Raw genomic sequence first — 15,754 nt, 5'->3', positions numbered from 1 at the left:
TCTCTGTATAAAGTAAACTTAATAGACTATTTAGAATTTGATGTCTCAGTCAAACCACAAAATAATAAGAGACTTGACATGCCGAGAAATTTGAGTAAAAATGAGGTTTGAGAGTGTTAGGGATTCTAGAGTGGATCAAGTTTCAGGACACTGTTTTGAATTAAATAGCCCAAAGAAAGTTTACATGGAGCAACAATTAGAGAAGTGAACTAGGAGCAAGGGTATCCTGGCACACCAGAATGGAATAAAGGTTTAAGGGACTCATGAATTTATATGGATAAATATTCAAGGAAAAATGAAGATTATTTCAGAGTCCTGAATGAAGTTCTGAGGGCAGCAGACTGAAGTAAGAGATTTTGAATGTCTAAGTGAAATAAATAAGGCTTTATAAATGGCAAAATTATATGTAAAAGCAAGCAAACTTTTCTAAATTTTGTAAATGATTGGTTAACCTTGGACAGAGAATTGCATCTAATTCTGAGCACTGTGCTTCCCGAAGGATATCGCAAACCTTGGAGAGATGCAGAGGAGGTTCTCAGGATATACGTGGAAAGTCTAGCCAGGTCAGACTGGTATTTTAGTCTTTCGTTATGGTTGCTCAAAGCCTTGAGGGGTTTTGAAGAGGGGAAAAATAAAGGATGCCAATAACCAGAAGAATAACCTAGACATATGGTAGATTATTCTGAACATGTTGAAACACTATAATCTGGAATCGGCTGCTGAATAGGAAGAATACATGTGAAAATATGCTTCAGACTTGTAAAAGATGAACAAGATGTAGAATTAATGCAGTTTTTTCAAAAGCCAACACAGGTTCAATTGACCCAATTAGCCACTTCTTGTGCTATATGATTCCTGAACTTTTTTTTTAAAAAAAGGAATCAAGGTGGAATAATGAGAGAACATAAGAAATACAAGTTGCAGTGTCTTTAAACCAATAGGCCTTGGGATGTTGGTACGGAAGTGATGGAACCACGGGATAATAAAATTCAGGTCGACGCCATGTTAAATTTTCAACTTTACACTCCTAATCAGGAGGATCATTGCTGAATGCACAGTACTGTAGTAATTTTATGTATTGCACTGCCATGCTGCTGCTGGGGGAAAAAAAACAAATTTCATGACATATGTAAGTGATGATAAATCTGATTCTGATATGGGTGAGTATTGTGGACCAGAGTAGGATGGGTGCAGGGAGAGGGGAGTCATAGTTAGGAGAAGGGAGAGAGTGAGAAGCACCAGCGAGACATTCTGTAATGATCAATAAACCAATCATTTGGAATCAAATGACCTTGCCTGGTGTCTCTGGGTGGGGTGTGTCTGGACCTGTGCCAACTCCCGCCCCTGGCACTCCTTGTCTACCTATCTCACAACCTCCCATGGCATTCCACCCTCATCACTTCCGCCATCCATTGCTCCTGCTAGATTTCAAAACTCACTCTCCGCTCCATGTTGACAAATACAGTACTGTGCAATAGTCTTCAGCACCCTAGCTATATGTGCCTGAGACTTTTGTACAGTTCTGTAAGATTCAGACAACATCCCATCTGTTGGTGCATAACCACATTTCTGATGTACCAATCTGCTGGGAAAGGCTTGGTATGAAGAAGTAATAGAATTCTTTATGATTGAAAGATGACCCAAGAAAGACTCTTAAAACTATGTATATCAGCATTAAAGATGGACATCATTTTACCAAGCACTGTATAACATCTATCTAAAATACCACAGATACTTCTCCCAAGAATTAATTTCTATGTAGAAAACTAATTACATCTTGTTAATATGAGAATCCTCAATAAAGAAGTGACAAAGTTGAAAAGTTAATCTGCTTTTGGTGGCATTTCTTCAGCCAGGAATATAGCCCACAGCGCTGTAAGAATTCATTCTCTTTTATTGTAGTGAATGGCCCATGTGAGAACTAACACACTATAGAGCAGTGCGGATACTAAAACAAGCTGCAATATAAATAGCTTGGAGTTAGACTTGCACTCATAACTCCTTACTTCAAAGGAAAGGCGATTGCCAATGGAGGCAAGCTGAAAGTTTTAAAACTAAAGTTCCTTTTGTGGTAAAGAATTGGCTGTGTGTGATTTCAATGGAAAGTTAAAGCTCCACAGTGGATCGTGTACCATTCACCATGTGGAATGATGAGTGAGAGGACAGAGTGCATTATCAGTGGTACTCTTTATGACTTCAGAGGCATGACTGAAAAACAGGGGAGTAGTGGTAGGTCATTCAGCTTCTGCCAGTTAACCAATTTAAGACTTGTCTGTAAATTCCATTTTAATACCTGTCAGACAACTCTATCTTTCCAATCACTAAACTATCAGAATCAGTGGGGACATTTCTATTTTGCTGAAGAGCCTTCTGATTCTCAAATACTCTTCCAATATCCCTTAAGCTCCCATATTCAAAGGAGTAAAAGCCTGTTAAATCTGCTCTAAAGTGTTCCCCCTGAAGCACAGTTTCCATATCTATTCCTAAAACTGTTTTATTTGTCCTGAATTCCTTGCTATCCCAAAAATGGGACGTGAATTGTCCACTGTAAATCACCTCCCAATGTGTAGATGAGAGGCAGAATCTGGGTAAGGGCAGAGCTGATGGGTATGTGGGGAGAATGAAATTTGTTGGGATGCGTAGAAGGCAAAATTGGTGCTTGATAGTTGGCATGTATATGATGGGCCGAATGTCCTGTTTCCATGCTGAACCTCTCTATGACTCTGTAACTCTAATATTATCATGTTGCAAAGATCATTCACCCCTATTGTTAGAAACCTGTTTTTTTAAATAATACTTTTTATAAGATTTGTACTTTTTACATTCTGACCGGCAGAAAGCAGTATGGTAGCTAAACTAACAGTTTATCACCATTCTCATTTTTCATTGTCTAAGTATTAGCACATTACCCACATGATGTAATTGCTTTAATTATGTAGCCTATTAACTGACTCAATCCTAGCTAAGGAATTTCTCTTAACCATAAAAGTGATGGATTTTTCAGAGGCACCATCTTGGTTTCTTTATTCCTTTATGTATCTTATCATCGTTTCTCAGCTCTTTATTTAGTTTGCTTAGTATTTGTATGTTTGTACACTTAAAATAAACTGAAGTCTTGGAATTAAGACTACTTGTCACTCCTGACTCTTGGAGGAACCCTAAGGATTAGACAATAAACAGAGATCTAACACTATTCTGACCCTGTTTTTAAAGCCTTCCTTAAAAATTATTCTGTGTTTGTATTCGGAGCAAGAAGGCTGTGAGTGGAACGGCTAAGGATTTCTGGAGCAAAGGCATTTTACTGCTCGGGGTAAAAGAGAGGCAAGACTGTGCAGGCATGTGATGTCAGCCAGTAGAGTGGGAAAAGTTTAAAAAGACCGCCATATCCAGCGGGCAGCGGAGTGAGAAGTGGCAGAGTGGTAGGGCTCAACGGGTTTAGGTGGTAACGAGGCGAGGTAGGTTTATCTGTGTAAATTGTGGAAAGGAAGTAGTATGTGTGTGAGGCCGGTTTTCTGTGCTTGGTGTCAGATATGGGAGGTCCTGGAGTCTCCCAGCCTCCCGGACAGCCACATCTGTGCCAGGTGTGTCAAGCTGTAGCTCCTTGGGGACCGAGTTAGGGAACTGGAGATGCAGCTTGATGACCTTCATCTGGTCAGGGAGAGCGAGGAGTTGATAGAAAGGAACTATAGGCAGGTGGTCACACCTGGGCCACGGGAGACAGACAAGTGAGTCACAGTCAGGAGAGAGAAGGGGAAGAGTCAGGTACTAGAGAGTACCCCTGTGGCTGTACCCTTTGACAATAAGTACTCCTGTTTGAGTACTGTTGGGTGGGGCTGGGGAACAGCCCACCTGGGGGAAGCAACAGTGGCCGTGCCTCTGGCACAGAGTCCAGCCCTATGGATCAGAAGGGTAGGGAAAGGAAGAGGAAGGCAGCAGTGATAGGGGACTCTATAGTTAGGGGGTCAGACAGGCAATTCTGTGGATGCAAGAAAGAAACTCGGATGGTAGTTTGCCTCCCAGGTGCCAGGGTCCGGGATGTTTCAGATTGCGTCCAAGATATCCTGCAGTGGAAGAGAGAACAGCCTGAGGTCGTGGTACATATTGGTACCAACGACATAGGTAGGAAAAGGGAAGAGGTCCTGAAAACAGACTACAGGGAGTTAGGAAGGAAGTTGAGAAGCAGGACTGCAAAGGTAGTAATCTCGGGATTACTGCCTGTGCCACGCGACCGTGAGTATAGGAATAGAATGAGGTGGAGGATAAATGCGTGGCTGAGGGATTGGAGCAGGGGACAAGGATTCAGATTTCTGGATTATTAGGACCTCTTTTGGGGCAGGTGTGACCTGTACAAAAAGGATTGGTTGCACTTGAATCCCAGCGGGACCAATATCCTGGTGGGGAGTTTTGCTAAGACTGCTGGGGAGAGTTTAAACTAGAATTGTTGGGGGGTGGGAACTGAACTGAAGAGACTGGGGAAGAGGTGGTTGGCTCACAAATAGAGAAAGCTTGGAGGATAGGCAGGTGATAGAGAAGGGACGCACTCAGACGGACAGTTTGATATGTGTCTATTTTAATGCAAGGAGTATTGTGAACAAAGCAGATGAGCTTAGAGCATAGATCAGTACTTGGAGCTATAATGTAGTGGCCATTACAGAGACTTGGATGGTTCAGGGACAGGAATGGTTACTACAAGTGCCAGGTTTTAGATGTTTCAGAAGGGACAGGGAGAGAGGCAAAAGAGGTGGGGGCGTGGCACTGTTGATCAGAGATAGTGTCACGGCTGCAGAAAAGGTGGACGTCATGGAGGGATTTTCTACAGAGTCTCTGTGGGTGGAGATTAGGAACAGGAAGGGGTCAATAACTTTACTGGGTCTTTTTTATAGGCCGCCCAGTAGTAACAGGGATATCGAGGAGCAGATAGGGAAACAGATCCTGTAATAATAAGAGTTGTGGTGGTGGGAGATTTTAATTTCCCAAATATTGATTGGCATCTCCCGAGAGTAAGGGGTTTATATGGGGTGGAGTTTGTTAGGTGTGCTCAGGAAGGTTTCTTGACACAATATGTGTCTGTTTAGCAGACTAATAGAGTTAATATGATGCATCAATGAAAGGTCTAAAGGACATTAATATATCTGTTAATTTATAAGCCTACAAGATAAGCATACAAGAGGAGAAACTATACTTGATCTGGTATTGGGAAATGAACCCGGTCAGGTGTCAGTGAGAGAGCATTTTGGAGATGGTGATCATAATTCTATCTCCTTTGGAGAGAGATAGGAACAGACAAGTTAGAAAAGCGTTTAATTGGAGTAAGGGGAATTATGAGGTTATCAGGCAGGAAATTGGAAGCTTAAATTGGGAACAGGGAAATGTAGCGGCAGAAATGTGGCAAATGTTCAGGGGATATTTGTGTGGAATTCTGCATAGGTACGTTCCAATGAGTCAGGGAAGTTATGGTAGGGTACAGGAACCGTGGTGTACAAAGGCTGTAATAAATCTAGTCAAGAAGAAAAGAAAAGCTTACCAAAGGTTCAGAGAGCTAGGTAATGTTGGAGATCTAGAATTTTATTAAGCTATCAGGAAGGAGCGTAAAAAGGAAATTAGGAGAGCCAGAAGGGGCCATGATTAAGGAAAACCCCAAGGCATTCTACAAGTACGTGAAGAGCAAAAGGATAAAACGTGAAGGAATAGGACCTATCAAGTGTGACAGTGGGAAAGTGTGTATGGAACCGGAGGAAATAGCAGAGGTACTTAATGAATTCTTTACTTCAGTATTCACTATGGAAAAGGATCTTGGTGATCGTAGTGCTGACTTGCAGCAGACTGAAAAGCTTGAGCATGTAGATGTTAGGAAAGAGGATGTGCTGGAGGTTTTGGAAAGCATCAAGTTGGATAAGTTGCCGGGACTGGATGAGATGTACCCCAGGCTACTGTGGGAGGCGAGGGAGGAGATTGCTGAGCCTCTGGCGATGATCTTTGGATCATCAATGGGGACGGGAGAGGTTCCGGAGGATTGAAGGGTTACAGATGCTGTCCCTTTATTCAAGAAAGTGAGTAGAGATAGCCCAGGAAATTATAGACCAGTGAGTCTTACTTCAGTGGTTGGTAAGTTGATGGAGAAGATCCTGAGAGGCAGGATTTATGAACATTTGGAGAGGTAGAATATGATTAGGAATAGTCAGCATGGCTTTGTCAAGGGCAGGTGGTGCCTTACGAGCCTGATTGAATTTTTTGAGGATGTGACACAGAAGGCAAAGATTGGTTGTAGACAGGTCATATTCTGCATGGAGGTTGGTGACCAGTGGTGGGCCTCAGGGATCTGTTCTGGGACCCTTACTCTTCGTGATTTTTATAAATGATGAGGACGTGGAGAGATGGTGTAGTAAGTTTGCTGATGACACAAAGGTTGGAGGTGTTGTGGATAGTGTGGAGGGCTATCAGAGGTTACAGTGGGACATTGCTAGGATGCAAAACTGGGCTGAGAAGTGGCAGATGGAGTTCGACCCAGATAAGTGTGAAGTGGTTCATTTTGGTAGGTCAAGTATGATGGCAGAATATAGTATTAATGGTAAGACTCTTGGCAGTGTGGAGGATCAGAGGGATCTTGGGTCCGAGTCCATCAGATGCTCAAAGCAGCCGCGCAGATTGACTGTGTGGTTAGGAAAGCATACGGTGTATTGGCCTTCATTAATTGTGGAATTGAATTTAGGAGCCCAGAGGTAATGTTGCAGCTTGGATTACTGTGCTCATTTCTGGTCGCCTCACTACAGGAAGGATGTGGAAGCCATAGAAAGGGTGCAAAGGAGATTTACAAGGATGTTGCCTGGATTGGGGAGCATGCCTTATGAAAACAGGTTGAGGCCTTTTCTCCCTGAAGCGACAGAGGATGAGAGGTGACCTGATAGAGGTGTATAAGATGATGAGAGGCATTGTTCATGTGGATAGTCAGAGGCTTTTTCCCGGGAGGGAAATGATTGCCACAGGAGGACACAGGTTTAAGGTGCTGGGGAGTAGGTACAGAGGTGATGTCAGGGTTAAGTTTTTTACTCAGAGAGTGGTGAGTGCGTGGAATGGGCTACTGGCAACGGTGGTGGAGGCGAACATGATAGGGTCTTTTAAAAGACTTTTGGATAGGTACCTGGAGCTTAGAAAAAGAGAGGGCTATGGGTAAGCCTAGTAATTTCTCAGGTAGGGACATGTTCGACACAACTTTGTGGGCCGAAGGGCCTGTATTGTGCTGTAGGTTTTCTATGTTTCTATTTATTAAAACAGTATATTGAAATTAATCTTTAATTATGAGCAGGTATAATGTGAGTTAGATGAAGACCGGTGTTAATAATTTGTAATACTCTGGCGAAGTAAACTTCTGCTGGATGAATTAGAAAGGCAGATAGACATTTTAATACATTAGTTCAAATCTTAAACATAATTCTTACCACTTTTTGCAGACTCTTCTTCATTCTCACTAATTATCTGTTTTTCTTCAGTTGCAATGAGAATAGGTTGCTTCTCAGTAAATCCTGTCTGTGCCACATATTGTCCTTTTGAAATAGAGTTATGCTGGTTGTATAGATTCACTCCAGATTCAAGACACTGCTTTGCCTCACCGTATGAGCTGTAATTTTTAACTGGATCTAAGAGTCCTAATGTTAACTCCATATTTTCCCTCCTAATCATGGTCTTTATGGGGCTGCTCTTGGGGTATGTGGACATTTTTGAGCAGGTAGAGTTATTTCTTCTTGCATTGGGATTGACCATTTGTTTTCTTGCCCTTTCTTTTTGATGAGCTTTTGTATTTTGATTCTCTTGTTGGAGAAGAACAGCAGCCTTAATATTTAAAAAAAAAAGGTCAATACATTCCTCAAAGTAATTCCTGGTTCTGATTCTTCAGATGCCATAACCAAAAAAACATTATATTTGACTATGTGCTACTAAATTATATAACTATGTTTAACTCTTCCAAAATACTACATTATGAAATATTATTAAATGAAATGATAGTCTTTCACATTATTGTCCTAAAGTAAATATTGCCTACCATCTCTTGGAGCAGAAGGAACTGTTTCTAGGATTAGTAATTGTTAGTAATTAGCAACTAGTAACTGCTAGTATCCATCTCTCAACAACTTGCAGATTGTTACATTTCATACCTCAGTCATAGAAGATCTTGTAGAATATTTTCCAGAGTTGTTATTTCTGTTCCTTTGACCTTCACTTGTTGATGGAAAGGTACCTGAGTGCTTAATTGTGCTTCTGTCTTTGTCAGTCGTGTGATCAACTAGAACCACATTGCTAAAAGAACAATCTGACCTTGATGGGTGAGATGCAGGTGGTCTTGTAGGATTTCCTAATGTTGATTCTGAAAAATGTCTGTACACGCACCAAGATACCTGATGACAAGCTTCTTGATATGGATATGGGAGGTTTATTGCGTTCTCTGTGAATGGAGTGAATGGTTGGTCAACCCGAGTTCCATTATATCGTAACTTAAGTCCTTGGATTCGTTCAGAATTTCTGATAGTCAGGGTGTTCCCTTTATCAATAGCTGTTTGTGTGATAGTACTGCTGTGATTCGGTTGATGTTGTGTGCTCTTAATATGCACCTTGGCATTTGCACACTGAGGCTCCTTCAGCAGCTGATAACTGTGTTCCTTGCTCTCAACTCCACCATAATTCAGAGCGGCATCAAGACCTTGGACAGAGAGCTGGTAATATCTTGTGTGATTATATTTGTTTTTCAATTGCTCCATGGTTATGAATGGATGGGTTAATGCAGAGTCCGGTGAAATGCGCATTTTGGGATCAAAGTTGAGCATTCTCTTCAGAAGAGCCACCATATCATTGCGGTCATGTAACTCAGCTATATCATCATCACTTGAGGACAATGTTTGAATGATATTGAATGTCTCAAGCTGATCAAGTGACTTTACAGTCTGTCGTCTTGGCTCCAGGGATGTCAGCATCTTTGAGTCATATTCTGACAATGATTTAAGTTGCCACCGGTGAGCTGAATAAGGGCAAGGATTTCTTTTGAAGAAAAGATGTGTTTTACTTGCCTGGTCAAGCAAATAGTCCTTGGGTTGTCCTTGAGCTTCAATGATGATTCTGATCTGATCATATTGATTTTTACCGGGATAGAGTGGTCTACCAAGGCGGAGCTCAGCTAGTACGCAACCAACAGACCACATATCCAGCTTTTCACAGAAAGGCAACCCTAAGAGGATCTCAGGGGATCTGTAATATCTGGCTTGGATATAAGGGTCTTTAAAATGAAAATTAAATGTTTCTATTAATAGAAAATTGAAATTAAATATTAACTTATTTTCAAAAGTCAAACATTGTTAATTAGCTGCCAAATTAGAAGTCCTTACTGGTGCTTCATTTTTACCTCTAAATTTTGGATGAGAGAATAAAACAGAGTGTTGAGCTGAATACAATCACCCCCTGTGAAATGCAATTCTTCAGACTCTATCCAGTTGTTAATGAGCATTAGTGTAAAGCAAAAGAAAACTGGCAAAAAGATTTGTAGTCATAATACCAGTAAAGGCAATATCTAAATGTATAAGGAAGCAGACTTGACATTGACCATCATACAAACATTGTAGAAGGGAATGTATGAATTACTGAGTAATATGGAATAAAGTGGTTTGCATTCCTGTGGAGGAGGGTGATTATATAGGACATGCCATTTTTCATATTTTGTGGGATAATAACTCTATTATGCCTGTAAAGGCATATTTTGGGGTTAGGAGATATAGTGAACATTGACTTCAGCAACCAACCTTCAGATATGAATATGGTTTGTAGATTAAATTTAAAATGCAGCTCCGAACCAGAAAAAAAGGCACTTAACTGATGTGCGTCTGCATATGCATGAATGCTATCGACACCCATTACATCAATGTGGCAGTAAGCAACACTTTGGATGTGTTGGTGTGAAGATCCAGGCATTTGAAAATTCCATGTAACTCAAAAGAAGGGGGACATAGAATCAGGAGAAGTAGAGCCAGTGTGGATGGAACTGAGGAACAGTAAGGGCAAAAAGACCCTAATAGGTGTTATCTACAGGTCCCCAAACAGTACCATGGATATTGGGTGCTAGTTGAATAGGGAGCTAAAAATGGCATGTGGCAAAGGAAATGTCACAGTAGTTATGGGGGATTTCAACATGCAGGTGAACTGGGAAAATCAGGTTAGTACTGGACCCCAAGATAAGGAGTTTGTAGAGTGCCTACAGGATGCATTTTTGGAGCAGCTTGTACGAGAGCCGACCAGGGATAAGGCTATTCTGGATTTAGTGTTGTGCAATGAACAGGATTTGATAAGTGATCTTGAAGTAAAGGAGCCATTAGGAGGTAGAGACCATAATATAAGTTTCTATCTGCAAGTTGAGAGGGATAAGGGCAGATCAGAAGTGTCAGTATTGCAGTTGAACAAAGGAGACTATGGAGCCACGAGGGAGGAGCTGGCCAAAGCTGACTGGTCGGATATCCTAGCGGAAAAGACAGTGGAACAGCAATGGCAGGTACTCTTGGGAATAATGCACAAGGTGCAAAATCAGTTCATCCCCCGGAGAAGGAAGGATTCAAAGGGAGGAAAGTGGCCACAATGATTGACAAAGGAAGTCAGAGATAGCATAGCATTAAAAAAGAAGTATAACAGACCTAAGGTGAGTGGGAAGACGGATGATTGGGAAATTTTTAAGGAGCAACAGAACTTAACTAAAAAGGCAATACGAGGAGAAAAAATGAGGTATGAACGCAAGCTAGCTAGGAATATAAAGAAGGATAGCAAAAGTTTTTTTAGGTATGTGAAGAGAAGGAAGATAGTTAAGAACAATGTTGGGCCCTTGAAGAATGAATTGGGAGAAATTGTTATGGGAAACAGAGAAATGGCAGATGAATTTAATAAGTACTTTGGACCTGTCTTCACTAGGGAAGACACAAGCAATCTCCCAGATGTATGGATGGGCCAAGGACATAGGGTAACAGGAACTGAAACAGATTGACATTAGGAAGGAAATGGCGATGAGTAGACTGATGGGACTGAAGGCTAACAAATCCCCAGGTCCAGATAGTCTGCATCCTAGGGTACTAAAGGAGGTGGCTCTGGAAATTGCGGATGCATTGGTGATCATTTTCCAATGTTCCTTAGATTCAGGATCAGTCCCTGAGGATTGGTGAATGGCTAATGTTATCCCATTTTTTTAAGAAAGGAGGGAGGGAGAAAACAGAACTATCACACTGTTATCCTAACATCAGTAGTGGGGAAGATGCTAGAGTCCATTATTAAAGATGAAATAGCGGCATATCTTGATAGCAGAGATAGGATTGGGCCGAGCCAGCATGGATTTACCAAGGGCAAATCATGCTTGACTAATCTATTGGAGTTTTTCGAGGATGTAACCAGGAAGGTAGACGCGGGAGATCCAATGGATGTGGTGTACCTTGACTTTCAGAAGGCATTTGATAAGGTACCACATAGGAGATTGGTGAGGAAAATCAGAGCTCATGGCATTGAGGGGAGGATATTGACATGGATAGAAAACTGGTTGGCAGATAGAAAGCAAAGGGTAGCAGTGTATGGGTGTTTCTCGGAATGGCAGGTGGTGACTAGTGGGCTGCCACAGGGCTCGGCATTGGGACCTCAGCTGTTTAAGATTTACGTCAATGATTTAGAGGAAGGCATTGTGAATAACATCAGCAAGTTTGCTGATGATACTAAGCTGGGTGGCAATGTGGCATGTGATAAGGATGTTAGGAGAATTCAAGGTGACTTGGATAGGCTGGGTGAGTGGGCAGAAACTTGGCAGATGGTGTTTAATGTGAATAAGTGTGAGGTTATTCAATTTGGGAGCAAGAATAGGAAGGCAGATTATCTGAACGGTGTGGAGTTAGGTAAGGGAGAAATACAAAGATCTAGGAGTACTTGTTCATCAGTCTCTGAAGGTGAATGAGCAAGTGCAGCAGGCAGTGAAGAAGGCTAATGGAATGTTGATCTTTATTACAAAGGGAATTGAGTACAAGAGCAAGGAAATCCTTTTGCATTTGTACAGGGCCCTGGTGAGACCACACCCGGAGTATTGTGTGCAGTTTTGGTCTCCAGGGTTAAGGAAGGACATCCTGGCTGTGGAGGAGGTGCAGCGCAGGTTCACTAGGTTAATTCCTGGGATGTCCGGACTGTCTTATGCAGAGAGGTTAGAGAGACTGGGCTTGTACACACTGGAATTAAGGAGATTGAGGGGGAATCTGATTGAGACATATAAGATTATTAAGGGATTGGACAAGATAGAGGCAGGAAATATGTTCCAGATGCTGGGAGAGTCCAGTACCAGAGGGCATGGTTTAAGAATAAGGGGTAGGTCATTTAGGACAGAGTTGAGGAGGAACTTCTTCTCCCAGAGAGTTGTGGAGGTGTGGAACGCGCTGCCTCAGAAGGCAGTGGAGGCCAATTCTCTGGACGCTTTCAAGAAGGAGTTAAATAGGTATCTTATGGATAGGGGAATCAAGGGTTATGGGGACAAACAGGAACCGGGTATTGATAGTAGATGATCAGCCATGATCTCAGAATGGTGGTGCAGGCTCAAAGGGCTGAATGGTCTACTGCACCTATTGTCTATTGTCATTCTGAGAGTATTGGAACTATAGAAGTTGTCCTGTTACCTTTGTTCTTTAACATATAAAAATGTTGGATCGGGGAGTTTCTCTCTTTCTTGAGTGACTCCAAAGGGTTGTCGGCTTATTTGTATGTATTGAATAAAAGACTACTTTTATACCCACCAGCTGTATCTCTCTGGTGACTTTGTTCATGTTACAACAATGCCCACTTCCCCACACCTCTGCCCAAAACTTGTGCTTGGACACTGTTTGAGCAGTGTACCTTAAATATGCGGTAACATCCTAAATCATCCTTAAATTACATTAGTAAAATGGCAGCAGGTTCACCCACTGGAATGACAAATGGCATAGAAATTAGGTTTGGAAAGCACAGTGCTTGGGAAAAAAAAAATTGGAAATATGTGAGCAGGTTGGAGGATAAAAGTGCGACTTACTTCTCCATTGACTTGTAGCCTGCCTCCTACATACGTTCAGTCTATATGTCAACTCCTGATGATGATCCTGTGGTACAGGAACTTTTGAGCAAGGATTGTCATGTCTGGAATAAGCAGAGACTAGAAAGCCAACAGGTAGCTCAAAGAGTTTTAATAAAAACAGGGGTCTTGCATGATTGGATCTTAGCCCTTTTCGCATCAATTACAGAAAACCTTTGAAGTTTTGGCACAAATACATCCAACATGTATGGATTTATATTTTATCAAGGTTTTCATAGGTCAGAATTTTTTCAGAGGAAATAGAGATCGAGTGTACATTTGATGGTATTTAACCAAAATGGTAGTATGTAATGAGTATAATTTGACATTTTATTGCTCCCTGGCTAACAATTTACATGAAAACTCTAAGTAGATAATTAGGACACATTGAATTTAAGGGATTTATTTTGAGCTTAGTACTAATTTATTATTTAGATATAATGAAATAACTGAGCCAATGAGAAACAAAAGAATCTAAGCTGATTGGCAATACTAGCATCACTGAAGTAGAAATTACTGATCCATTAGTAAACAACAACTGGCCCTATAGGAAACAAAGGAATAAATGAGCCACCAGGAAGCAATGAAAGTTGAACTATTTAGAAACAATAACATCACTATTACAGTGGAAAGCATTCGTATGTATGAATCAAAAAATATTTGAATAATGAATTAGAAACAGTTGAGTCACAGCTAATTAGAAACAGCAGAAATACTGGGATAGTTATTATTGCTGGGCTACCCGAAAATATGATATTCATCCAACCAGGTAGAAATGATTGGAATACAACAATTAGATTGCTTAGATATAGAATTAAGTAATGTTAGCATTTTTTTACACGTGTATACCATTTTTGCTGAGTCAGTTGAGTGACTCCCATTTAGTTACCATATACAGTATATTGGGCTTATTTCAAAAATACCTGCCAACACTTCCTTGAAAATTGTCTGTCGAAAGACGAGCAGTGGAAAGTATTATGTTATTTAGATGAGTTGGTCATGGATTTGATGTCCTGTTGATGCTTGGTTGAATCAGCATAGGACTGGCGCTACAATAGTTAGCAACAACCTTCATAAATGATTGTTATGTAGCAATACATTGCTCGCCCCTGAAAATACAAGCATGCAGCTGAGATTGGTCCATCGACTTCCCTTCTAAGCTGAAACATGGGCAATGGTTACAGAGGAATTACTGCGTTTTAGTAAATGTTAGAAATTTTGCAACACCCCAATGGCTGTTCACCATCTACAACGTTCATGTCAGAATGGAATACTTGCTTGAATGAGGGTAATTTCAACAGGAATCAAGAAGCTCAACGCGAAACGGGATGTAACAGCCTATGTAGCTGCCCAACCCACAACCATTCATTCATTGCACCACTGATGCCCCATAGCAATTGTTCGTACCATCTACAGGACACAATGCAAAAACTCACCAAGGTTCCTTAGCCTACGCCTTCCAAACCCCTGACATCTACCAAATGGAAGGACAATGGCTGCAAAAGCAAAGGAACACCACCTGATAAAAATTGTCCTCTGAGCCCCACACCATTGTGACGTGGAAATATAGTGCTTTTCCTTTACCACTGTTGGGTCAAAATCCCAGAACACTCTCCCTAACAGCATTGTGGGTAAAATCACACTTCAAGCACTGCAGCAACTTCAGAAGGCAGCTTACACCACCTTCTCAAGGGCAATTAAGTACACACTTAAAAAAAATTAAGCCTGGTTCAGCCTGTGAAGTCTGTATCATTTGAATTAATTTTTAAATGTACCAAGTACTGAATAACATGACAAAAATATGCTGTGAGTGGTAGAATTCTTTCCTTAAAGATGTTAAACAATTTCCTAACATTTGATATCAAAATGATTAGTAAAGGGATTGTCAAATACATACCATTAATATGTTGAACCTCAGGGAGTATACTGGCTGAACCAAAGTCAATCACTTTGACCCTGAAAGGAAATCTGTTGTGGGCTACTAACATAATATTATCTAGTTTGATGTCTGTGTGAATGATAGATAACTCCTTCAGTATCACCAAAGCTCTCAGCAACTGAATGCCAATGATCCTAACATGCTTGGCAGGGAGAGGAGTAAAATTGTTAGCTTTTTGGAATTCCAGCAAATTCTGCTCTAGTAGCTCAAATACTAGGTAGGACTTTCCACTGCTGTGGAAGCATTCGAGAAACTGTACAATATGAAACTTGTTTGTATCCATGTTTTGAAACAGTTTTAACACTCTCACTTCTGAGGCAATGCAACTATCATATTTTAGGGTCTTTACAGCAACAAACTGACCAGTACTTCGCTTACGGCAGCAAGACACCTCCCCATATACTCCCTCACCTATGAATTGGATAATATTGTATGTGTCATTGTGAGATAGAATTGCAGACATCCTCTTATCAGTGGGTTCAGAGAGAACGTTTTTTCGGGAGTATATGATATTCTGTGATTTAGGGTAGCCAGTAAATCTTTCAGAGTTGATGTTCAAACTGTTCTCTCTTTGGTCATCCATAAGTATGCCATCTTCATTGTTAGTAGAACTTTGAGTGGATGTGTTAATACAAGATTGCTGCTCTTGTCTACATTTGTAGTCTCCTTCATCAGTGTCTATATCTTCATCTGGTCTCATTTCATCCTTTGTTTTGCTGTTGAGG

General features: G+C 41.1%; 1 protein-coding gene across 1 annotated transcript in view; it reads right to left on the bottom strand.

The window, feature by feature from the left end:
• LOC134357275 (homeodomain-interacting protein kinase 4-like) overlaps window positions 1-15,492 on the bottom strand; it is a 57,154-nt gene extending 41,662 nt beyond the window's left edge. The window contains exons 1-2 of the mRNA XM_063069063.1: window positions 14,988-15,492; window positions 8,391-9,262 (exon numbers count right to left, since the gene is read on the bottom strand). Of these exons, the coding sequence (XP_062925133.1) occupies window positions 8,391-9,262; window positions 14,988-15,492 (1,377 nt within the window). The remainder of the gene's footprint in view (window positions 1-8,390; window positions 9,263-14,987) is intronic.
• Between the last annotated feature and the right edge of the window lie 262 nt (window positions 15,493-15,754).

Source organism: Mobula hypostoma, chromosome 1, assembly GCF_963921235.1.
Source record: "Mobula hypostoma chromosome 1, sMobHyp1.1, whole genome shotgun sequence".
In the NCBI taxonomy this organism is placed as follows: domain Eukaryota; kingdom Metazoa; phylum Chordata; class Chondrichthyes; order Myliobatiformes; family Myliobatidae; genus Mobula; species Mobula hypostoma.
The sequence above is the reverse complement of the archived record's forward strand: the minus strand, read 5'-3'. Positions and strand labels throughout refer to the sequence as shown.